Source organism: Osmerus eperlanus, chromosome 5 (genome assembly GCF_963692335.1).
Source record: "Osmerus eperlanus chromosome 5, fOsmEpe2.1, whole genome shotgun sequence".
NCBI lineage: Eukaryota > Metazoa > Chordata > Actinopteri > Osmeriformes > Osmeridae > Osmerus > Osmerus eperlanus.
In genome coordinates this window covers 22,267,573-22,292,085 of record NC_085022.1, presented here as the reverse complement: position 1 = coordinate 22,292,085, position 24,513 = coordinate 22,267,573, and the positions used below count along the sequence as shown (strand labels likewise).

The 24,513-nt window shown below is 43.9% G+C and overlaps 1 protein-coding gene across 1 annotated transcript in view; it reads left to right on the top strand.

Moving 5' to 3' along the window:
- Positions 1 to 887: 887 nt before the first annotated feature.
- The window catches only part of ptprjb.1 (protein tyrosine phosphatase receptor type Jb, tandem duplicate 1), a 31,697-nt gene continuing 8,071 nt past the window's right edge, over positions 888 to 24,513 (top strand). Inside the window, exons 1-14 of the mRNA XM_062462716.1 lie at positions 888 to 1,326; positions 12,215 to 12,236; positions 12,342 to 12,524; positions 13,741 to 14,001; positions 18,877 to 19,122; positions 19,389 to 19,646; positions 19,908 to 20,177; positions 20,816 to 21,085; positions 21,251 to 21,514; positions 21,656 to 21,916; positions 22,093 to 22,353; positions 22,835 to 23,092; positions 23,193 to 23,459; positions 23,661 to 23,927. Coding sequence (XP_062318700.1) covers positions 1,264 to 1,326; positions 12,215 to 12,236; positions 12,342 to 12,524; positions 13,741 to 14,001; positions 18,877 to 19,122; positions 19,389 to 19,646; positions 19,908 to 20,177; positions 20,816 to 21,085; positions 21,251 to 21,514; positions 21,656 to 21,916; positions 22,093 to 22,353; positions 22,835 to 23,092; positions 23,193 to 23,459; positions 23,661 to 23,927 — 3,151 coding nt within the window. The 5' untranslated portion in view covers positions 888 to 1,263. The remainder of the gene's footprint in view (positions 1,327 to 12,214; positions 12,237 to 12,341; positions 12,525 to 13,740; positions 14,002 to 18,876; positions 19,123 to 19,388; positions 19,647 to 19,907; positions 20,178 to 20,815; positions 21,086 to 21,250; positions 21,515 to 21,655; positions 21,917 to 22,092; positions 22,354 to 22,834; positions 23,093 to 23,192; positions 23,460 to 23,660; positions 23,928 to 24,513) is intronic.

Here is a 24,513-nt window from a genome sequence, read left to right as displayed (position 1 = left end):
AAATGAGCAGTTGATGTGAAAGGGGCTGAACGCTGGCTGTAGATGATGCCTTCTTATGATTACTGTGTCAGAAAAGACTGTAATACACACAAAGTGAAGAGAGAGAAAGAGGAAGGAAAGGGCGGGGTGAGAATTCAGAGTGAAGGACAGAAAAGGAGAAGAACTGTTAGAGACTCAAGTCACTGACAGAGACACTCATAGACCCTTCGCTCCAATGGAGAGAAGCAGGTCAAGGACAAAATTACACTTCCTGGTGGAGGGTCAGTGTGACCTGCTAAAGCATCTCTGTCGATAGATACTCACAGAACGTAACTTGTGATTCACCACTCAGTTCTTTGGTTTTCACAACTCAAATCTACTGTAGAAGTGTTGCTGCTACAGGACCCTTACTAGATTACCGTGAGCAATAAAATGTATCGTTTTGATAGCTAACCACTTCAGACTTCCTCACCTGTCTGCATCAGGCTCAGTTGAGGCCTAGTGTTCTTGAAGGATGATGGGCTTTCAATGACTGCGTCCACAAGCTTTTTAAGTGGTGCATAAAAATAGTCCTTTGACCTTTTCCTCTTAAGGAATTTTGGTTAATTTTGCATGGGAAAGTGTGTTTCAAAATAGTGGGGAATGGGCCTTACATTTTTGACTGAGTTGGGGTTGAGAATTGAAGTACAGAAAAAAGATGTGTTTAAGAGTGAGCCTGTAAACACAATGGTTTCCATGGAAAATACAGTATTAAAACTCAGTTTGCATCAGTCTAATTTGTGAATATAAACGGACTCTATGGACCACTCCTTCACCCTGTCTTGCGAAGTTATGGCAAGAATGTGGGATGGCTTTTACATTTTTCAATGACCAACTTCCTCCCCGCAGAGGAGAGGAATCAGGGGAAAGTACAAATTTGAAGTGGCGGCCTGGCGACTTCGCTGCCTATAATCTGCAATGAAGTGATGATAGGAGTGGCATAGGTTACGATCGTTTTGTTTATACTGTACTGTACGGTCATGCCCCACCGAACTGTCTATTGAGAGTGACGCGATCACACACTGCTCCACCCCTGTCAAAGGGGACAAAAAAACTTTCCTCATTTAGTACGCGTTTCTTATCAAGTGTTCTTGGGGACAGTCCGCTTGTCCACGACAACAGCTGAGTTCATAGCAAAACGACTAGAAAATAGAAGGGTTTGATTTTTCAAGTTGAAACAAAGTTTGGGAATGTGAGAACTCACCGCTTAGCAGCGCGTGTGTGTTTTCCCAACTGTTCGTCATCATGATTCGACTGCCGTGCCATGAAGCTCTGAGGACGTTTCTGGTCGTCTGTGTCATTTTTAAGGTAATTGATTCATGTTTCTTTTGAACATTTTAAGTAATCCCAGTGTGTTCAAATAATATTACTTCTGGATCATTTTCAAATAATCATGGTCTAGGATGCATAGACTGTCCGCATAAACACACCTGTCGCACCAGGTAACTGTCCTCGGCCGGTGTAATTGTAAAGTGAGAGTGAGTTGGCGAAACTTCGATATTGGTTGAGTTGAAGTAAATACTGAAACTATACAGGGTTTGTCTTTAGAAGTGAATGTGGTCTTTTGTAGGTCATCCAATTTCAATTTATGTCAGCAAGTAATCAATACCCTGACCTTTGTCTTGAGTGGCTTGGCAATGGTAGCCTATAGGCTATTTCACAGACAAAAGTTACTTTGAACGGCATTAGTGATGCAAATGTTGTCCAATAATGGTCTTTTTGTCATTGAAAATAGCCTACTCCAGAAATTGACTAATCTACAAGCTCAGATCATAGCTGACCTAAATGATAGATGCTGCTGATTCAGATGTTACAGTGTTGTAGAGGAGCAAAGCATGTCTCTAGTCTCTGCTGGTTCAGATGTTACAGGACTCACCATTGTAAGCTTTAGGAGTAACACCTAACGTGAAACAGTCAGGAAAGGTCCTGCTACGACCACTATGAACCCCTCATGGACTTCCGTGTTTGTTATTTGAACCCTCAGATGTATCTATCATCTAAATGAATTACTAGATAATGCACTAATGTCATGAATATATTTATCTATAGAAAGAGTTCTTGATAGTTGTAAATGCACAGATAAAAATGAGATATAATGTGTTTCATAACACGAGGAACAAAAAGGCTGTGTCTTTTTACCTTCCTAATTTAATAAGAAAAAATTCACACCACAATAACCATGTCAGTGTCAGTCATCCATTCTCAGCACAGATCGTGGTGTACAGTATACAAATGCAAACATGAGCTTGCTGTGGTTTCAGACGCTGTCAGTGCGTGACAGAAACACATGTTGAGTTCTACAGTGCGTCCACTGATGTGGGGAGTTTTTAATGCAAAGTTTGAAAATATGTGTTGTGCATGAATTTTCATAGTTACATTCTTCTGTAGCCCTGCTTCCCCTTTCCAGAGAGAATTGTGCTTCGAGACATCAAGTGTTACGATCCCACCCTTTAGTAATAACACTTCCTTGTTGGTTCTAGGCTGGTCTCTGTGGGACCAAGAGGGCTTGGAGATTAACATCACTGTAGGGTTGAGATCAAGGACCTAACAATAGCTCTCAGGACCCAATTGCATGTGTGTGTGTGTGTGTGTGTGTGTGTGTGTGTGTGTGTGTGTGTGTGAGGGGGGGGGGGGGGGGCAGGGTATGCCACCACAGATTTGGTGATGATAGCAATGATGATAATAATATTAATAATAAAGACTGTATTTATATAGCACATTTCAAACAAGAATTGCAGCTCAAGGTGCTTTACATAAAATCAATAAAAATAATAATAAAAGTAATAAAACTCTTCTGAACACAGGCCGCAGTCTTTGCGGGAATTCAAAACATACAAGATGATGATGTAGGGGGGTGATGAAGAGGACTTGTTCTGCAGCTCAGAGCTGAGGGCGAGTGAGCAGGGGCGAGCGACCGGGGGCGGGACACTTTAAAGTGGTTTACATCACCTCTTTCCTGTTTTCTTCCTCTCCCGCACTCCCTCTCCGTTTCTTGTTTACTCTGTCTTTCCCTCCATCCCTAGTTCATGTATCATGTTTGTGGATCCCTTAATCTTCTGTTGTACTCTATCAGTTGAGTGTCTACCCTCTATCTCTAACCGTCTCTTCAACCCCTCTCTCTCTCTCTATCTATCTCACGAGGTCTTTGTCAAATGTAGTAGTACCTCTCCTATGAGCCTCCACAAGTCAGTGAGACAGAACCAGGACGTTCACAAGAGGTCCTAAAGCAGCTACATAGGAAGTGTCAGGTGTGGAACACTACACACACTACTGAGTAACCACTGCACATGTGTTGGAGACACTTTCACGTTGGGTCCTTTATATTGTATCGTCTCTATGGTTGATCGCTGTTCCACCGTGTAGAGGTTTGCAATTGAGAGAAAAGCATTGTGACTTGCTAATTGGAAAATTATTCCAAATCATCCTGGAACTTTTGGTGTACTGTCTCAGACCTGTATGATTCTAGTTTTGTCCAACATACTGTACAGTTGTGTAAGGTCGAAACTGTAATTGTACACAGCCCAGTCCTCCCCTTAGATGTATTTGGAAATGTATTTTTGGTTTATCGTAACAGATAAATGTAACTGTCATGGCAAAAGGTGGGGTAGGATTCAAATGCCGGAGTACGCAGACATTGCAACAAAACAAATGGTTTATTCTCAAGAAACGGAAAAACAGACAGGGTACTCACGTAACAAGGGTAATGACAAGACAAAGACTGGACACAAAACAGGAACCTAAATACACAGAACCAAACAAGACACAGGTGGACACAAAGAAACTAACGAGACAAACCACTGAACGAGACACAGGTGAGACAATAGGGCAGGGAAAACCCAAAACAACAGGGAGGCACGGCTGTGGCCGTGACAGTAACATGCGTTTTGAAAAAAATAACAACTTCCTTCTGCTTTCCTGAGAACAAATTAGCATTTTGTATTAGCCGAGATTTAAATATATTTGAATATTGAGTGCACGGCATATTTTCTAAAGCAGAAGAGAACTTTACATCGAAAAGGGGATGTAATTAAATCACCTCAAAGGTTTTTTCTTTTGTAACAATGACAGTGAGTAACTGGATGCTGTGCCAACACTTCAATAAAGGGCCTGTAAAGGATGGAAAATGTGAGCCTTTAACACGATAACTTATTAATGAAATGTAACACCCGTGATCCCATTTCAATACAAACTCAGTGTGGCAGATAGCCACGTAATACACAGCTTTGTATGTGATTTGTATAAAATGGACACGGAACTGAGGTGGCCCAGTGGCAGTGACCTCGCAGTGAGGTAGCTAGGTCTACGCTCAGCTGTGCAGTACGATCGGCAATTATAGGCAAAAGTACCTTGTTTTGCATGGGCCGGTGTTCCTAGGTGCATGTGCGCATGAGTTGTGTGCCCCTTCTTCCCCCGTAGACTCTTCATTAAAGATATGCGTAGAATGGTGACATTTGCTATCAAGTGAATCCATCTGGAACAAGGAAACAGAACTTCTATCATGTCTTTTTACTGCCCGTCCTTCTGCAGAACTTTTAAGTTCAAACTGTTTTATTATGTGATACTCCTGTTTTTAATAAAAAGAACACAAAATCCCTTGTGGACAGAGAGCTAGTTTATCATTAGAAGTATATAACTTAGGAGGAAATGACTTGATTTAGAGTGTCAGTGTTGACCATTCAGCCCACGTAACAATACACAACACAACCCACGAGGGAGAAGAGAGTCTGCGTCGGTTAGGAAACACAGCCCTCGCTCTATGTCCATCTTCAGCCTTTACTGGCCATCTCACAAACGTCCAAATCAAGTGTTCCTTTGTGGAATGTGGCTATCCCCAAGCCCCCCCAAAATGGAATCAAGACATTTCTAAGTGAACATCCCCAAACATGTTGCCTTTGAACAGAACTCAGTGTGACTGCACGTTCTAGATACCTCACACAGAGAGCCAGATGATCAGCTCCTCTTACTGCCTCAAAGAGCTGTTTGTCAGCACATTGATTATTGTGCCCAACATAGCCTCAGAGATACTGCATTCAAACCAAATCTCTCTTACTCTCTCGCTCTTCTCTCTCTGCCGCTCGCTCTTTCTCTCCCTCCCTCCCTCTCTTTCTCTCCCTCCCTCCCTCTCTTTCTCTCTCTCCCTCCTTCTCTTTCTCTCCCTCCCTCTCTTTCTCTCCCTCCCTCCCTCTCTTTCTCTCCCTCCCTCCCTCTCCCTCCCTCCCTCCCTCCCTCTCTTTCACTCCCTCCCTCCCTCCCTCTCTTCTCTCAATCCCCCTCTGTCTCGTCCATTCCATAGACAGGAAAAGCTGTGTTGAAAAGGTCAATGCGAGAGCTTTCCTTTAAAGACGAGGAAACTGGCTGGACAGGCTGTGCGAGTGCGGGTGTGTGTGTGCGAGTGCGGGTGTGTGTGTGTGCGAGTGCGGGTGTGTGTGTGCGAGTGCGGGTGTGTGTGTGCGAGTGCGGGTGTGTGTGTGCGAGTGCGGGTGTGTATGTGCGAGTGCGTGCGTATCAGATTTGTGTGCTTTTGTGAAGGAATGTTTGCACTGTAGTGGGATGTAATGTTAGGGTGGATTTCCAAACCTGCTTTGAGGTTTGGAGTTTAAAGGTTTCATGAAGTTAGACGAAGGAAGACGTCCTCTGAGCTAGAGACGTTCCATCACTGATCAAATCAGAAAACGGTTTTAAGCCAAGTAGTAGTTTTCACATACAAGGAATTTGCTTTGGTGATGTTGGTGCAGACAATAAACATAGTAGTAAAATATAGAGATATATATTTATACATATGAATCCTTCTAGCAATGAACAGGCTTAAAGGGAGACCAAAATATGATAGATTCACAGTAGACACAGTAGTATTTCCTCATTCGTCAACCTTGGGGCGTCACGGCAGACTCCAGTAGAACATCACAGCCTGTCTGCTGGACAGGGTGAGTAGGAAGTAGCCGTGGTAACGATAAGATTGCATCTTCATACAGCGGCGGGTTTCTCTACTCTGATTGGCCACAACCCTGCAGGCGGGACTATAAATGCCATCCCATAATTTCCATAGTCCCCGATCAGGCTGGTGATAGCATGTTGGATACTCTGGCATGAGAGGCAGGATGGGAAAACGTATCCCAACACACACACACACAGGCCCAGACACACACACACACAGGCCCAGACACACACACACAGGCCCAGGTATACACACACACACAGGCCCAGACACACACACACACACACAGGCCCAGACACACACACACAGGCCCAGACACACACACACACACAGGCCCAGACACACACACACACACAGGCCCAGACACACACACACACACACAGGCCCAGACACACACACACACACAGGCCCAGACACACACACACACACAGGCCCAGACACACACACGCAGGCCCAGGTATACACACACACACAGGCCCAGACACACACACACACAGGCCCAGACACACACACACACACACAGGCCCAGGTATACACACACACACAGGCCCAGACACACACACAGGCCCAGGTATACACACACAGGCCCAGGTATACACACACACACACAGGCCCAGACACACACACACACTCTTCACATCTGTCTAATCAGCACTGAGATCTCAGACTTTTCATTGACTATTTAATGATAACTTCCTTTATATACAGACTTACTAACTGTAAGTCTGTATATAAATGACTTACAAAATTGTAACCCTAACCCTATATAAATAAAGACTTACTAACTTATTAACTTCAGCCCTACTGATTAAAGCCAACCTAGAGAAGGTCCCACATCACATCGCCTGGCTACATATTACTCCAGGAAATGTACGAGGCAAATCTTATGGAAATCGCTCCCAATAAACAGATTGTGCTTTGTGCCCTCAGATTAACACCTCTATTAAAAAGGGCCTTTTTATATATTATGTTATCACTAATCCTTTACAAGGTAACAGTCTAGACCCACTATACAAATCTAATAGTAGAACACATGTTGACCCCATAAATCGCCTTTTCCACCTGCACGTAAATTAAAGCAGAATTCTGGAGAGCTCGATTGCATAGCTTCTGTGGTTAACATTATCAAAGCTCTTTTACCATTCTGAACTGACAAGGAAGTAAAATGAAACAGACAGAATGGCATCAGGATGAATGTTGCTCTGAATGATAGGGCCTTCTATTTCAAGACAGATGCATTCTGCTGCCAATTAAGAATGAACATTTATTCACATTTTCACTTCCTGGTTTGTAATTGAGGTTTTAATGATACCAGTTTATGTTGTCTTACCAGTGGGCTGCTTATGTATGTATGTATGTACGTATGTATGTATGTATGTATGTATGTATGTATGTATGTATGTATGTATGTGTGTGGTGTGTGTGTGTGTGTGTGGTGTGTGAGGGTGGATGGATGGATGGATGGGTGTATGATAGGATGGATGGGTTGGAGAATGTTATGTTGGGTAGATGGATATTTTAATCGATGGATATTTTAATATATGGATATTTTAATAGATGGATGTTTTAATAGATGGATGTTTTAATAGATGGATGTTTTAATGGAGAGCGGGAACCTGCTCTCACATAGACAACTTCTTCTTCACAACTTGCGGATCCTTCTTGTGTAGCTCAGTCTCTCTCCATGTCCTGCTGCTGTCTGCCTCGGACCTTCTCATGTTTCATTCTGGACAGTAATTTCTTTAGAAACTTCCCGATATACCGATCACGTATAGCCTGGCACCTCTACACATGGGAAACATCCAGACAGAGGAACTTACAGGTGGAAGTACACTGAGTTCTTCCCACACGTTAACAATGGTGTTACGAAACCCACACATGATTAACCTGCTCCTATTGTGTTCTCATTTCTCTTCCTTTATTCAACCCTTTATGTTCTGGAGGCACAAATTGCGGATTAAGGGCTATCTGGAAGGTTGTGCCGGTGTTTTCCTGTGCAGTTATCAGGGTGTGACTGGGTGGGTTTGAGGAAAAAAAACTGGATGTTGTTTCAGTTCAAACAACAATGGCTAGGTCACTAAAGGGGCCCTTCTAGGTTACAGGGAGCACTCCACAACGTTCAGTACTGTCCAGACACAAACATCCAAGAAGGGAAGAGTTGTTACTTGTCTACTTTCTCCAGAGTGAGGTTGTCAGCCACAGTGTAACCAAAAAAACAGAAATTGTGCCAATTTTCACACATCAGCCATGATGTTACACTGGGTGTCCTTGCTAGAAAAGTGTTGGCCCAAGTGTAAAAGGTTGCACACAAAGCAAAGAATAAATGCTTACTCTTCATCTAGTTCAACAACTGAGAACCTGTGAACTTGTATGATATGCAAAATGTTTTTTAGAAGTAGCGGCTAAAAGCTTGCCTGGTCTGTTTACACGTTTGTAACTTCCAACTCCCCCTTCCCATGTAGAAAGTTCAATTTACGCTGTAGAACCCTGAGACCGAGCTTTACTCATGGAGGTTACCCTCCATCTCTCTCTCATGGGGGTACCCTCCATCTCTCTCTCATGGGGGTACCCTCCATCTCTCTCTCATGGGGGTACCCTCCATCTCTCTCTCATGGGGGTACCCTCCATCTCTCTCTCATGGGGTACCCTCCATCTCTCTCTCATGGAGGTTACCCTCCATCTCTCTCTCATGGGGGTACCCTCCATCTCTCTCTCATGGAGGTTACCCTCCATCTCTCTCTCATGGGGGTACCCTCCATCTCTCTATCTCATGGGGATACCCTCCATCTCTCTCTTCTCCGTCTGTTCCACTTCTTTCAACTCTTTTCCTCTGATTTTCATTTCCTAACTTTTCACTCTTTTACATTGTACGTGAATTGAATTTTATTCTGCTTGTTCACCTAAAGACGCAGCAAAGTTGCACTGAAGATAAAGGATACACACACACTAATGCACACACACACACACACTTCAATACTTATTGTGGTTGGCTGAGGATAGATAACTTCCTTATTGACTGCTGTGTTGGCAAAGAACTTGTGTTATCTATGAATCCTACTCCGAACTGTCCAGCTCTGCTTTGATTTGAGTCTGATAATACAGTAGGAATGACATCTCACCCTGTTCCTTTGCAGGACAGAATGATCTTAGAACATAATGATCTTAGGACAATGAGTAAACAAGAAGACTAAAGGCTCTACAATGTCAAACCTTTTCTCTGTTTGGTTTCTTGCTTATCAGATTATTAGGACCTGGTTTGAACGGGCTGAATCTTGAATAAACGACTCTGGCCAGATGACTGTATTGTTTCAACGAGAGCTGTTATGATGAAGGAAGGAACTCCAATGCTATCAGACACCCAGCAGAGTGGGTAGACTGTTAGGAATGAGAGGCAAGTCCCTTCTCAGGGGTGATGTCATGTTTACTCAAAGACCTGAACAGTTATTTCCTCCTCCTCCCAGCTGAGGGCTAGACACTGCAAACTCACTGAGTTTGTCAAGCCAGAGTTTGTCAAGCCAGAGTTTGTCAAGCCAGACTTGGTTCCCAAACATAATGTCAAAACACTAGAATGACAGAATGACATGAAGTGGTTGCAACTGACTTCCTCTTTTGCTTGAAGGAAGAAAGGGAATCGCTATGGATTTCCTGCTGTTTCACATTTTTGTTAATATTATCACTCCGTCCATCACATCTCTCTGTCTAAGCCTTTTTCCCTGTCCATCACATCTCTCTGTCTAAGCCTTTCTCCCTGTCCATCACATCTCTCTGTCTAAGCCTTTCTCCCTGTCCATCACATCTCTCTGTCTAAGCCTTTCTCCCTGTCCATCACATCTCTCTGTCTAAGTCTTTCTCTCTGTCCATCACATCTCTCTGTCTAAGTCTTTCTCCCTGTCCATCACATCTCTCTGTCTAAGTCTTTCTCTCTGTCCATCACATCTCTCTGTCTAAGCCTTTCTCTCTGTCCATCACATCTCTCTGTCTAAGTCTTTCTCTCTGTCCATCACATCTCTCTGTCTAAGTCTTTCTCTCTGTCCATCACATCTCTCTGTCTAAGTCTTTCTCTCTGTCCATCACATCTCTCTGTCTAAGCCTTTCTCTCTGTCCATCACATCTCTCTGTCTAAGCCTTTCTCTCTGTCCATCACATCTCTCTGTCTAAGTCTTTCTCCCTGTCCATCACATCTCTCTGTCTAAGTCTTTCTCTCTGTCCATCACATCTCTCTGTCTAAGCCTTTCTCTCTGTCCATCACATCTCTCTGTCTAAGTCTTTCTCCCTGTCCATCACATCTCTCTGTCTAAGTCTTTCTCTCTGTCCATCACATCTCTCTGTCTAAGCCTTTCTCTCTGTCCATCACATCTCTCTGTCTAAGTCTTTCTCCCTGTCCATCACATCTCTCTGTCTAAGTCTTTCTCCCTGTCCATCACATCTCTCTGTCTAAGCCTTTCTCTCTGTCCATCACATCTCTCTGTCTAAGCCTTTCTCTCTGTCCATCACATCTCTCTGTCTAAGTCTTTCTCTCTGTCCATCACATCTCTCTGTCTAAGTCTTTCTCAGTTATTTTAGAAACCAATCAGTCAGCTGATCCAGTTAACACAGGAACAGTTTTCCTTGCTGTCTGTGTTTCTGATGAGCCCAACATATTCTACACCCCTAGACTCAGGATGAAAACAACTGGGGGGGGGGGGGGATCAAGGAAGGGCAGGGCTTTTATAAATAGTGTCTGAGAGGGGTGAGGAGGGTGGAACGGCCACCAGGGACTGGCATGGGGAAGTGGCAACAGGAGGGCAAGAATGGACCACTTCCTGTCTCCCCCCAGGGCCCCGGGGCCTACAGAGTCAGGGTGTGGCATGGTACCAGGTGGTTGACTGGTTCTGAAGTTGTGCCTCAACTGGGGACAGAGTCAGGGTGGGCCTCTGCCACTCTGCCAGCTCATCTGTTCTCACTCTACACAGAATGAGACCTGCCTGACTGTCCATGCTGTGCTTGCTACTTTGTCACGTTGCAGAAAGTTAAGTGGAGGTAATGAATGTCCTCTTTAGTGGGCCTGATGTCTGGGAGAGAGCAGAGGCTGCCCAACAAAGGACCTGTGATGATGTGGGTTTAATGTTTAGCCAGCTGGTAAACACACTGGACCTTAATATGTCAACTAACTGCTGTTTTTGGGACGTGGCCTGTTTGGTTTTGACTGGCTAATCATTAAGGGCGGCTGAGAGCAGTGTGGTTGTCTACACGGAACAAGGAAACTGTCCATTCTTAAATAAGTCTGGAATGTCTGTTGATGCACGTATGTGAACATGTTTATTGAGAAGTAGACATATATAAATAAGTGGATTCATTGCTTACTGTGTCATTGTGTGAACCACCATCACTTGTAGACAGTATGTGTGTGTTTCACAATATTTTGGCAGGGGAAACCACACCATACTTTGACTGAAACTGGGGGAGAAATCATGATGTGCTTATGTTAATAATGTGTAGATCAGTATTATGTTCCATTAATCATTCACATGATTGAATTCCTGCTGTATAATGTGTATCAAGGACAGCCATGCTAGGACCAAGGACATGAGTGGTCAGGTCCAAAAGGCATTCCACAAAGCCTATCAGAAAGACTTTGGGGCATGGGTCAAGAGGAATTCAGGGGTCATGCTGACCATTTCAGCAGACCTTCTACGCTGAGGTTCTGGGAAAAATACCAACAAATCATCTTATAAAGCAATGAAGAGAACCTTAAAAGAGTTCCAAATGACAATACAATTGGAAATGGTCCAACTGTAAAACGGATCCACCTGGCTTGAGCGGCCATCTGATGGGACGGGAGATTGGGTGGAAGAGGATCACTCTCACTCTGGAGCATAGCGGCCCTCGAGTGCTGATCTCTAATCACACTGTCATGTCTGTTTCTTCCAACAGGCAGGCAGAAGGGTCAGATAGCACTGATTCACTGACAGCTCACGGGCACCTCTGTAAAGTCAAACACATGTTTTGTCTAATTTGATTCGATATTAAGGACAATCGACAGACTGGTTTATGTGGTATGGCAACCTTGTGCCTTTACAGATGAGAAACACATGACCTGAGTAAATGCTGCCACCTAGAGGCAGTGCTGTCACCTAGAGGCAGTGCTGTCACCTAGAGGCAGTGCTGTCACCTAGAGGCAGTGCTGTCACCTAGAGGCAGTGCTGTCACCTAGAGGCAGTGCTGCCACCTAGAGGCAGCATTTCTAACCCTCTGTTCCTCTTCTCCCTCTCGTTCTCTCAGGGTCAGCAGGCACAACCCGACTGTAAGTAAACACTATTTCCTTGCAACGAAAGTAAATGTTGTTATGTTGTTTACATGATACACAGCCATTTCCTATCAACCCATTTATATATATTTTTATTTGAAGGTGGCAAAACCTGCACCTTTAAAGAGGGGACCATAATTGTGACAACCACCTCCATCAGCTTCCCATTAAGCAACTGTACCATCTACATGGGGAATGACACCAAATCTATCTTCACTCCCGGAACAACATACGTCTTGAATGTCACATGTACAGAGGAAACCTGCTGTGGAAACTTTACAACAAGTAGGTGTCCTCCCTTTAGACATCCTGAGCCCTAACTGTCCTGAGCCCTAACTGTTGTGAGCCCTAACTGTCCTGAGCCCTAACTGTCCTGAGCCCTAACTGTCCTGAGCCCTAACTGTCCTGAGCCCTAACTGTCCTGAGCCCTAACTGTCCTGAGCCCTAACTGTTGTGAGCCCTAACTGTCCTGAGCCCTAACTGTCATGAGCCCTAACTGTTGTGAGCCCTAACTGTCCTGAGCCCTAACTGTCCTGAGCCCTAACTGTCCTGAGCCCTAACTGTCCTGAGCCCTAACTGTCGTGAGCCCTAACTGTCCTGAGCCCTAACTGTCGTGAGCCCTAACTGTCCTGAGCCCTAACTGTCCTGAGCCCTAACTGTCGTGAGCCCTAACTGTCATGAGCCCTAACTGTCCTGAGCCCTAACTGTCCTGAGCCCTAACTGTCGTGAGCCCTAACTGTCATGAGCCCTAACTGTCCTGAGCCCTAACTGTCCTGAGCCCTAACTGTCCTGAGCCCTAACTGTCGTGAGCCCTAACTGTCCTGAGCCCTAACTGTCCTGAGCCCTAACTGTCGTGAGCCCTAACTGTCATGAGCCCTAACTGTCCTGAGCCCTAACTGTCCTGAGCCCTAACTGTCCTGAGCCCTAACTGTCGTGAGCCCTAACTGTCCTGAGCCCTAACTGTCGTGAGCCCTAACTGTCCTGAGCCCTAACTGTCCTGAGCCCTAACTGTCCTGAGCCCTAACTGTTGTGAGCCCTAACTGTCCTGAGCCCTAACTGTCCTGAGCCCTAACTGTCGTGAGCCCTAACTGTCCTGAGCCCTAACTGTCCTGAGCCCTAACTGTTGTGAGCCCTAACTGTCCTGAGCCCTAACTGTCCTGAGCCCTAACTGTCCTGAGCCCTAACTGTCCTGAGCCCTAACTGTTATGAGCCCTAACTGTCGTGAGCCCTAACTGTCCTGAGTCCTAACTGTCCTGAGTCCTAACTGTCCTGAGTCCTAACTGAACTGTCCTGAGCCCTAACTGTTATGAGTCCTAACTGTTACACTGTGTGTGGTATGGTGTTGTTTTAGTTGTGATGCCTCAGGTTAAAGTAAAAGATGAAGCCTAAAACATTGTGAAGTTAAACAATGTGGTAGACTTAAATCAAAATAGTATTGGGATTGAGATGTATTTTCACTCATTGTCACTCTTCACCCTACTCACCTCTCTTGCACGCACAGCTCCCATCAAGAACCTCTCGGCCTCTGACATCACACCCTCAACTGTGTTTCTGAACTGGACTGAGCCAGCGGGAAACAGTTCCTTCTATATAGTAGAGTGGAATAATGGAATTGAAACCACGAATGCAATTACTACAAAAAGAAGTTTTAATGTTACAAACCTGACACCTGGAGTGGGTTACACATTCACAGTCATAGCTTTTGTTGTGGCTGAGGATAACCAAACTGCAGGACAGGACACCAATGTGACGGTGTATACAAGTAAGCAACTATACGATATTATATTACTGTATTATTCTACTCATGGAGTATTTTTTTATTAAGCAACTACTTTACGCATGTGTACAGGGAGTTTGGCCTCATCACCTAGACATCAATACAGTAGCTCCTTATAGCAGCTAGTTAAAATAACGTTAGCTATGCTAAAGGGCGAATGACATCTATTAAACTCACCTCAACATCTTTTACCGTCTTAACCGTTTTAACTGTCTTTTACTGTCATTTAACCCACCATGGGCAATTGAGAAATCACTGCTGCAAACAGTGCAGCGAGCTACAGTGTCGTTGTTTTTTTACTCCTATTATTCATGGGTACACATTAGTGTAGTCTGGGGTAAGGGTTGATTATTAATTAAACATCTATATAACATACTGTACACAGCTAGAATATTCATAAACAAGGGGACACCCTACTTACTTTTTGGATGATCTTCCAATGTTACCAAAGTGTTACTACAGAATGTGTTAGTATCTATATGCCACCTATAGCCTAAATTCTTGGGTTTTCATTACACAAACTGTTGATCTTAAAGTACTCCCTACTCTGATGACAATAATAAGACTTAACATTCTGAATTGGGGAGTCAGGTGGCTGAGCGGTTAGGGTAGCGGGCTAGTAATCTGAAGGTTGTCAGTTCGATTCCCGGCCGTGACAAATGACGATGTGGGCAAGGCACTTCACCCTACTTGCCTCGGGGGAATGTCCCTGTACTTACTGTAAGTCGCTCTGGATAAGAGCGTCTGCTAAATGACTAAAATGTAAATGTAATGAATTGGCCCCAAACTGCCCCTCTCTTGCACACAGAGCCTGACATCATCAGGAACTTCACTGTCTTTAACGTCACAACTTCCTCTGTGGTCCTGAACTGGGATGAACCAGTGGGAAACTGGTCCTTCTATAGAGTAGAGTGGAAGGATGGCAGTACATCTATGAAATCTATGAATGGAACAACTACTCAAACAGATTTCACAGTAGCAAACCTGATCCCTGGAGTGAAATACACATTTGCAGTCACAACAGTGGCTGGAGATAACAAAACAGAGAGCAAGAGTGTTGGCAAATCATTCTTTACAAGTAAGCTTGTCTTGAAAAAGAACAAGTTTGTCATTTGGATTAGATATACTGTTTCTACTCTATTTCTTCAAGAGTTAGTCTTGCATTGCAGGGATTCATCAAATATTTGGACATAATTATGTTTTCCCCTCAAACTACCCCTGTCTTGCACACAGAGCCTGACATCATCAGGAACTTCACTGTCTTTAACATCACAACTTCCTCTGTGGTCCTGAACTGGGCTGAACCAGTGGGAAACTGGTCCTTCTATAGAGTAGAGTGGAATGATGGCAGTACATCTATGAATGAAACAACTACTCAAACAGATTTCACAGTAGCAAACCTGATCCCTGGAGTGAAATACACATTTGCAGTCACAACAGTGGCTGGAGATAACAAAACAGAGAGCAAGAGTGTTGGCAAATCATTCTTTACAAGTAAGCTTGTCTTGAAAAAGAACAAGTTTGTCATTTGGATTAGATATACTGTTTCTACTCTATTTCTTCAAGAGTTAGTCTTGCATTGCAGGGATTCATCAAATATTTGGACATAATTATGTTTTCCCCCCAAACTACCCCTGTCTTGCACACAGAGCCTGACATCATCAGGAACTTCACTGTCTTTAACATCACAACTTCCTCTGTGGTCCTGAACTGGGCTGAACCAGTGGGAAACTGGTCCTTCTATAGAGTAGAGTGGAAGGATGGCAGTACATCTATGAAATCTATGAATGGAACAACTACTCAAACAGATTTCACAGTAGCAAACCTGATCCCTGGAGTGAAATACACATTTGCAGTCACAACAGTGGCTGGAGATAACAAAACAGAGAGCAAGAGTGTTGGCAAATCATTCTTTACAAGTAAGCTTGTCTTGAAAAAGAACAAGTTTGTCATTTGGATTAGATATACTGTTTCTACTCTATTTCTTCAAGAGTTAGTCTTGCATTGCAGGGATTCATCAAATATTTGGACATAATTATGTTTTCCCCTCAAACTACCCCTGTCTTGCACACAGAGCCTGACATCATCAGGAACTTCACTGTCTTTAACATCACAACTTCCTCTGTGGTCCTGAACTGGGCTGAACCAGTGGGAAACTGGTCCTTCTATAGAGTAGAGTGGAATGATGGCAGTACATCTATGAATGAAACAACTACTCAAACAGATTTCACAGTAGCAAACCTGATCCCTGGAGTGAAATACACATTTGCAGTCACAACAGTGGCTGGAGATAACAAAACAGAGAGCAAGAGTGTTGGCAAATCATTCTTTACAAGTAAGCTTGTCTTGAAAAAGAACAAGTTTGTCATTTGGATTAGATATACTGTTTCTACTCTATTTCTTCAAGAGTTAGTCTTGCATTGCAGGGATTCATCAAATATTTGGACATAATTATGTTTTCCCCCCAAACTACCCCTGTCTTGCACACAGAGCCTGACATCATCAGGAACTTCACTGTCTTTAACATCACAACTTCCTCTGTGGTCCTGAACTGGGCTGAACCAGTGGGAAACTGGTCCTTCTATAGAGTAGAGTGGAAGGATGGCAGTACATCTATGAAATCTATGAATGGAACAACTACTCAAACAGATTTCACAGTAGCAAACCTGATCCCTGGAGTGAAATACACATTTGCAGTCACAACAGTGGCTGGAGATAACAAAACAGAGAGCAAGAGTGTTGGCAAATCATTCTTTACAAGTAAGCTTGTCTTGAAAAAGAACAAGTTTGTCATTTGGATTAGATATACTGTTTCTACTCTATTTCTTCAAGAGTTAGTCTTGCATTGCAGGGATTCATCAAATATTTGGACATAATTATGTTTTCCCCTCAAACTACCCCTGTCTTGCACACAGAGCCTGACATCATCAGGAACTTCACTGTCTTTAACATCACAACTTCCTCTGTGGTCCTGAACTGGGCTGAACCAGTGGGAAACTGGTCCTTCTATAGAGTAGAGTGGAATGATGGCAGTACATCTATGAATGAAACAACTACTCAAACAGATTTCACAGTAGCAAACCTGATCCCTGGAGTGAAATACACATTTGCAGTCACAACAGTGGCTGGAGATAACAAAACAGAGAGCAAGAGTGTTGGCAAATCATTCTTTACAAGTAAGCTTGTCTTGAAAAAGAACAAGTTTGTCATTTGGATTAGATATACTGTTTCTACTCTATTTCTTCAAGAGTTAGTCTTGCATTGCAGGGATTCATCAAATATTTGGACATAATTATGTTTTCCCCCCAAACTACCCCTGTCTTGCACACAGAGCCTGACATCATCAGGAACTTCACTGTCTTTAACATCACAACTTCCTCTGTGGTCCTGAACTGGGCTGAACCAGTGGGAAACTGGTCCTTCTATAGAGTAGAGTGGAAGGATGGCAGTACATCTATGAAATCTATGAATGGAACAACTACTCAAACAGATTTCACAGTAGCAAACCTGATCCCTGGAGTGAAATACACATTTGCAGTCACAACAGTGGCTGGAGATAACAAAACAGAGAGCAAGAGTGTTGGCAAATCATTCTTTACAAGTAAGCTTGTCTTGAAAAAGAACAAGTTTGTCATTTGGATTAGATATACTGTTTCTACTCTATTTCTTCAAGAGTTAGTCTTGCATTGCAGGGATTCATCAAATATTTGGACATAATTATGTTTTCCCCTCAAACTACCCCTGTCTTGCACACAGAGCCTGACATCATCAGGAACTTCACTGTCTTTAACATCACAACTTCCTCTGTGGTCCTGAACTGGGCTGAACCAGTGGGAAACTGGTCCTTCTATAGAGTAGAGTGGAATGATGGCAGTACATCTATGAATGAAACAACTACTCAAACAGATTTCACAGTAGCAAACCTGATCCCTGGAGTGAAATACACATTTGCAGTCACAACAGTGGCTGGAGATAACAAAACAGAGAGCAAGAGTGTTGGAAAATCATTCTTTACAAGTAAGCTTGTCTTGGAAAAGAACACGTTTGTCATTTGGATTAGATATACTGTTTCTACTCTATTTCTTCAAGAGTTAGTCTTGCATTGCAGGGATTCATAAAATATTTGGACATAATTATGTTTTCCCCCCAAACTTCCCCTCTCTTGCACACAGAGCCTGACATCATCAGGAACTTCACTGTCTTTAACGTCACAACTTCCTCTGTGGTCCTGAACTGGGATGAACCAGTGGGAAACTGGTCCTTCTATATAGTAGAGTGGAATGATGGCAGTACATCTATGAAATCTATGAATGGAACAACTACTCAAACAGATTTCACAGTAGCAAACCTGATCCCTGGAGTGAAATACACATTTGCAGTCACAACAGTGGCTGGAGACCTAACGAAGGCGAAGCCCTCTGTGACTTCAGTCTACACCAGTAAGATGATGTTTACAGTGTGAAGCTTTCATAGTTTAGGCACATGTAGAATTGTTCCAGTATATGATATGAAGGTAATTGGGAACAACAAGCAATTACAGGTACAACTGTAAACTATGTAAACTAACATCTTATTTTTACAACCTCGAGTGAATGATGCATTTATAGTCATTGCAATGGCTGAGGATAACAAATACGTTAGAGGAAGTACTGGCAAACCGCGCAGTACAGTAAGCCCAGGGCTGTTGATTGCTTGTTTATGTTGTCATTTAGATCACCTACCTGCACCTCTTCAGCTGATGGATGCCTGGATGGTTCTGATCTTATGATGCTGTTGTCTGGATTGTCACTTGCTTACTAAAAGACCTGGCTAACACTTTTCATGTTCTTTACTTCCACCTCCTTATTCTCCTACTTTCAGAACCGGACGTTGTCATGGCACCCGTAATAACGTCGAGCAAATATTCCCTGCACCTGAACTGGGCCAACCCTTCAGGACAGACAGCAGGGTACAAGGTGTTGTGGAACAATGTATCCCTGTTCACACAAGCTGTCTCTGCAAACATAACAGGACTGATTCCAGGAACTCATTACACTGTCAAGATCATTGCCCTGGCCCAGGACAACATTACCCAAGGGGCTCCGTACACCAGGGCACTTTACACAAGTAAGCTTTGGCTGTACCCCTCTCCTAACCAGCAGCCTTGGGGCTGTACCCCTCTCCTAACCAGCAGCCTTGGAGGGAAGCTTCTACAACCTCAGCTTACCCAAAGTTGACATGTCTACTTGAAGCCTATTTGGACTTTAAACCAATGTATTGAGATGAATATTTATTAACCAAGCTGTAGTTAAAGCAGTTCACAGAACTTGCATGTTTTCTGAATTGTAAAATTAGCCTCTTTTTTTCTCCAACTTTAACCTTGATTTCAACAGATCCCGATGATGTCACTAACCTTTTAGTGAGCAACATCACCACTTCGTCTGTGTGGCTAAATTGGAATTCTAGCCTGGAGAGAAGCTTTTTCAGAGTGGAGTGGACCTCTGGCAACAAGACTGGTCAGAAAAACACCAGTGAAACATCCGTCAGCATATCTGGGCTGGTCGCTGGCTTCCAGTACACCTTCAAAGTAACGGCAGTGGCTGGTAACAACATCACCGAGGGGAACAGTGGCACAACAACCTCATTCGTCAGTAGGTCCCAGTCCTCATGTATGGTCTTGTGTGTACAGTTCTGCACTTCAAGAATACAACAACATTCATATCCTGTCTTAAGGGAAATACAATACATTTCTACGTTAATTACATGTTCTTCAATTATTAATATTAATGATTGCATTGGTGCCTTGTCAATAATAGTTACAGTAAACAGCAAAACCCTCATGTGTAATATTGCTTAGATTGGTGTCCCTTGTAGTGTGACTGAATGGAGAAATATAATTGTGCCATTGACAGAGCCTGAGAGACCTGCCAACATCAGCGTTGTTGGTCGAGGTACCAGCTATCTGTATGTGGAGTGGATCCTGCCAGCTGGAAGAGTAGATGTATTCGCTGTCAGCCTCTCCAATGAGGCTCTAAAGCCAATGACAACCAATCAAAACATTTCTAATGTGAAGAAGGAGGCCAACTTCACTGACCTTCAGCCTGGCAGGCTGTATCTGCTCACAGTCACTTCTATCGCTGGATCTTTCAGCAGCCAGACAGACGGAGATCAGATTGCCACTGGTAAGTTATCATGGCCTGGGATGGCATCCACCATGTCTGTCTCTCTGTGTGTGTGTCTGTGTGCGTGTGTGTGTGTCTGTGTGTGTGTGTGTGTGTGCGTGTGTGTCTGTGTGTGTCTGTGTGTGTCTGTGTGTCTGTGTGTGTGTGTCTGTGTGCGTGTCTGTGTGTGTCTGTGTGTGTGTGTCTGTGTGTCTGTGTGTGTGTGTGTCTGTGTGTGTGTGTGTGTGTGTGTGTGTTGGTTCCATGAAACAGTACAGTCACCGTACTGTATCCATCTTTATACATTGAGCAACCATAGCTCACAGAATGAGCAACTGAATACACACACCCCTTCAAAGGCCATGGGAAAGAGGGGATCCATTTGAGGAGGCATTATCATTAGCATTAGCATTAGCATTAGCATTATCATTAGCATTATCATTAGCATTAGCATTAGCAAGTGTAAGTGCTCACCTTTACAAAGGACCCCTAATAATACATTTAATTAAGAAAAATGTATTGATGCGTGTATGCATAATGCATAATGTTCAGTACCCATTTCAAAATATGAAAATGAATTTGATCAGGTTTTGTGTTTGTACTGTATTCATACAGGCATTCATCCATCTATAACTTTTGAATCTCTTCCTGAATAACAGTTCCCAGTCCTCCTGGTGCCATCCTTCTCCTTTCCAAGACTAGCACATCTCTGACTGTGCAGTGGGCCCTCCCTGTTTCTATGGAGACAGCTCCAAACATCACCTATAATATCACCTACCAGTCCTCAAGTAATATCCAGAGTGTATCTTCCAAAAACAACAGTTATGTCCTCAGTGGACTAGCATCCGGAACTCTCTACAACATCACCGTGGTGACCGTGGGACCTCAGGGGTTTACGAGTACCCCTGTTCAGAACTCATCGTTCACCTGTGAGTACAGCATCATGAGTCATCAGTGAAAAAACAACATCAGGAAATGTTGTTTGTGTGTGTCTCACATTGTGTCTCACATTGTGTGTGTCTCACAATGAGACACACACAATGTGTCTCATTGTGTGTGTTCCCAACTTATCATGTTGCCTCTATTTCTGCCAGTGCCCAACCCTGTGTTGAGTCTTCGAGCCACACTGAAGAATACCTCCTCAGTTGTTCTGGTGTGGGACCTCCCTCTCTCTGCCCAGTCCTACTACACCTACAGAGTCCAAATCCTCAACAAACCCAAGGCCAGCTTTACCTCCGTCAGCAACACCACCTTTCTGGTCCATGATTTAGAACCCGGTACCGGCTACAACTTTACTGTCACCACGGTAGCAGGACAGGATAGTGAAGCCACTCCTCAGCTACTGTTCAGCTACACAAGTAAGTTGTCGCACACGACGACTCTTCATCGTTTATCACAAGCATATGTTAATGAGGTCAAGTAGGCATCCTGGTTTTCTGAGGGCATCGTTCTCAGCAGCCCTTGTTTCTACATAACTATGTTCTACATGTTGCCTGCAGAGCCCATGGCGGTCACTAACCTTACGGTGGTGGAGTCAAACATCACTACCATCAGACTGAGCTGGTCCCAGCAGGGTGACCACAAACCAAGCTACTCATACCTGGTGAACATCAATGGGACTTCTGTGAATCGGAGCCTAAACACCACGGATGAAAACTACCTACTGACTGATCTTGTCCCTGGAAGCCCTTATACCATTGCTGTGGTTGTCGTTGTAAAGACGGTCATGTCTGACCCAACAACTACAAACAGCTACACATGTATGGTTCCACTGTTGTCCCATCTTACACTTATATTAATAATATTATGAATAGTATTCCTTCTCACGGTCTGGAGTATAACCCAGAACAAAACATTTTTCACAAAAGTTTTGTTTGTAATGGTTTGTACATATTGAAACACAATACTTAAATGTTTTATATTCTTAATTTTCCAGATCCTGGGATAGTGACAGGCATCGTTGCTATAGGAACAACTACCACCCTGAGTGTCACCTGGCTGAGACCAACAGGACAGGTGGAGTTCTACACGGTCCAGCTGGACGACGAGGGTGTCACAAAAAACACCACCCTCACCCAAACCAACACCTCCAACTACTTGTTTGAGAACCTTATTCCGGGTCAACTTTACACAGTCACAGTGTTCACGCAGAGCGGCCCACACCGTCAAGAATCAGCTGCAGTTCAAAACGCAACATGTAAGTCTGTGTCTTGGTCTTAAACATGAGTGCAGTATTACATAAACCTTCAAAAGCTCATTTTATTTGTGTGCTTAGTGGGGACTTCCTTGGACTTCCTCAGGGTCAGATTGAGAGGGAATCTTGGGTACTCTCTTTGGGTTTGTTTGGTTCTGATATCCGTGGTTAGTTTTAGCCATTCCACAGACTCGGATGAAAACAAAAGGTGATCGTGCCTTTTCAGTTGCGGCCCCTAGTCTGTGGAATAAGCTGCTCATTTTTATCAGGTCATCCCCCATCACCGAGACATTTAAGTCTCGTCTTAAAACATGTTTTTATTCATTGGCTTTCGAGTCAGTTTAGGGTCACTTGTGCTTAATTGTTTTGTTTGTCTTCTTTTTTTTTTTTGCCTTATTTGATAACTTTGTACAGCACTTTGGTTGGCGTTTTTAAATGTGCTTTACAAATAAACTGACTTGACTTGATGGTTGTTTTCCCTCAGTTCCCAACCCACCTGGATCCGTCATAACTGTGGAACCAACGACTTCATCCATCAATATCAGCTGGACCCGGCCGGACCAGATGGTGGCTGAACGTTACAACTTCTCTGTGCAGATCAACTCAAGTACAAAGAACAGTACCAGCAACAACTGGTTCCAGTTTCTGAAACTCAAATCGGGAACTCTCTATTCCATCTCCGTGACGACAGTCGGGGCGCTTGGCTACGAGAGTTCAATGTTGACGAAAGCAATATCCACCAGTAGGTGTCTAGATTGAGCACGGACACACACACACACACACACACACACACACACGGATAACACACACACAAATAACACAGCTGTTGTCCATTCCTCTAGAGCCATACCCTGCGAGTAACCTGACAGCGAACAGTGTCAACATCACCACCGTGTTCCTGACCTGGGACCAGACAGAGAGACAGCAGGGCTACATCTACCAGGTAGAAACGGCCAACTCCAACGGCTCGCCCTTCATCTCCCACAACGTCACCGCCACAACCATAACCATCCCTGAGCTTCAGTCAGGGAGCGCCTACACCTCCACTGTCACCACAACAACCCAGGACAGCACCATGGCAACCCCTGTGAAAGTGTCCTACTTCACACGTACGTGACAGTGGTCCCATTGCATTGTGGGGTTGTCTACACGTGTATAATCCAATACTGGGATTTATTCTCCTGATTGAGAGTCTAAATGTTCGTGCCACTCGATTTGACTAGTTTGAAGTTACCTTCTCAGGAGGGAAAACTAATGTTGTGATCCCAATCTGATTCCAATGGTCTTGTGTCCTCCCTTCACCCTTGTAGGACCATTTAACATTAACAATTTAACCGCCACCACTCTGAATACGACGGCTGTGAATCTGACATGGGACAAACCGTTGCAGTACCAGAGCAGTTACACCTACAGGATCACCATCCTGGGGTGTGTGTCGGCCCCCAAAAACTACACAGTGACTCGTGAAGGGGATGTATTTGTTGACCTCTTACCTGGAAACAACTGCACATTCAGCGTTTCCGTCATCACAAGGAACGCCACTGAGGGAGATGCTGTTCTCACCTACCAGTACACAAGTAAGACTGTTCTCACCTTCCAGTACACAAGTAAGACTGTTCTCACCTACCAGTACACAAGTAAGACTGTTCTCACCTACCATTACACAAGTAAGACTGTTCTCACCTACCAGTACACAAGTAAGACTGTTCTCACCTACCAGTACACAAGTAAGACTGTTCTCACCTTCCAGTACACAAGTAAGACTGTTCTCACCTACCAGTACACAAGTAAGACTGTTCTCACCTACCAGTACACAAGTAAGACTGTTCTCACCTACCAGTACACAAGTAAGACTGTTCTCACCTACCAGTACACAAGTAAGACTGTTCTCACCTACCAGTACACAAGTAAGACTGTTCTCACCTACCAGTACACAAGTAAGACTGTTCTCACCTACCAGTACACAAGTAAGACTGTTCTCACCTACCAGTACACAAGTAAGACTGTTCTCACCTACCAGTACACAAGTAAGACTGTTCTCACCTACCAGTACACAAGTAAGACTGTTCTCACCTACCAGTACACAAGTAAGACTGTTCTCACCTACCAGTACACAAGTAAGACTGTTCTCACCTACCAGTACACAAGTAAGACTGTTCTCAC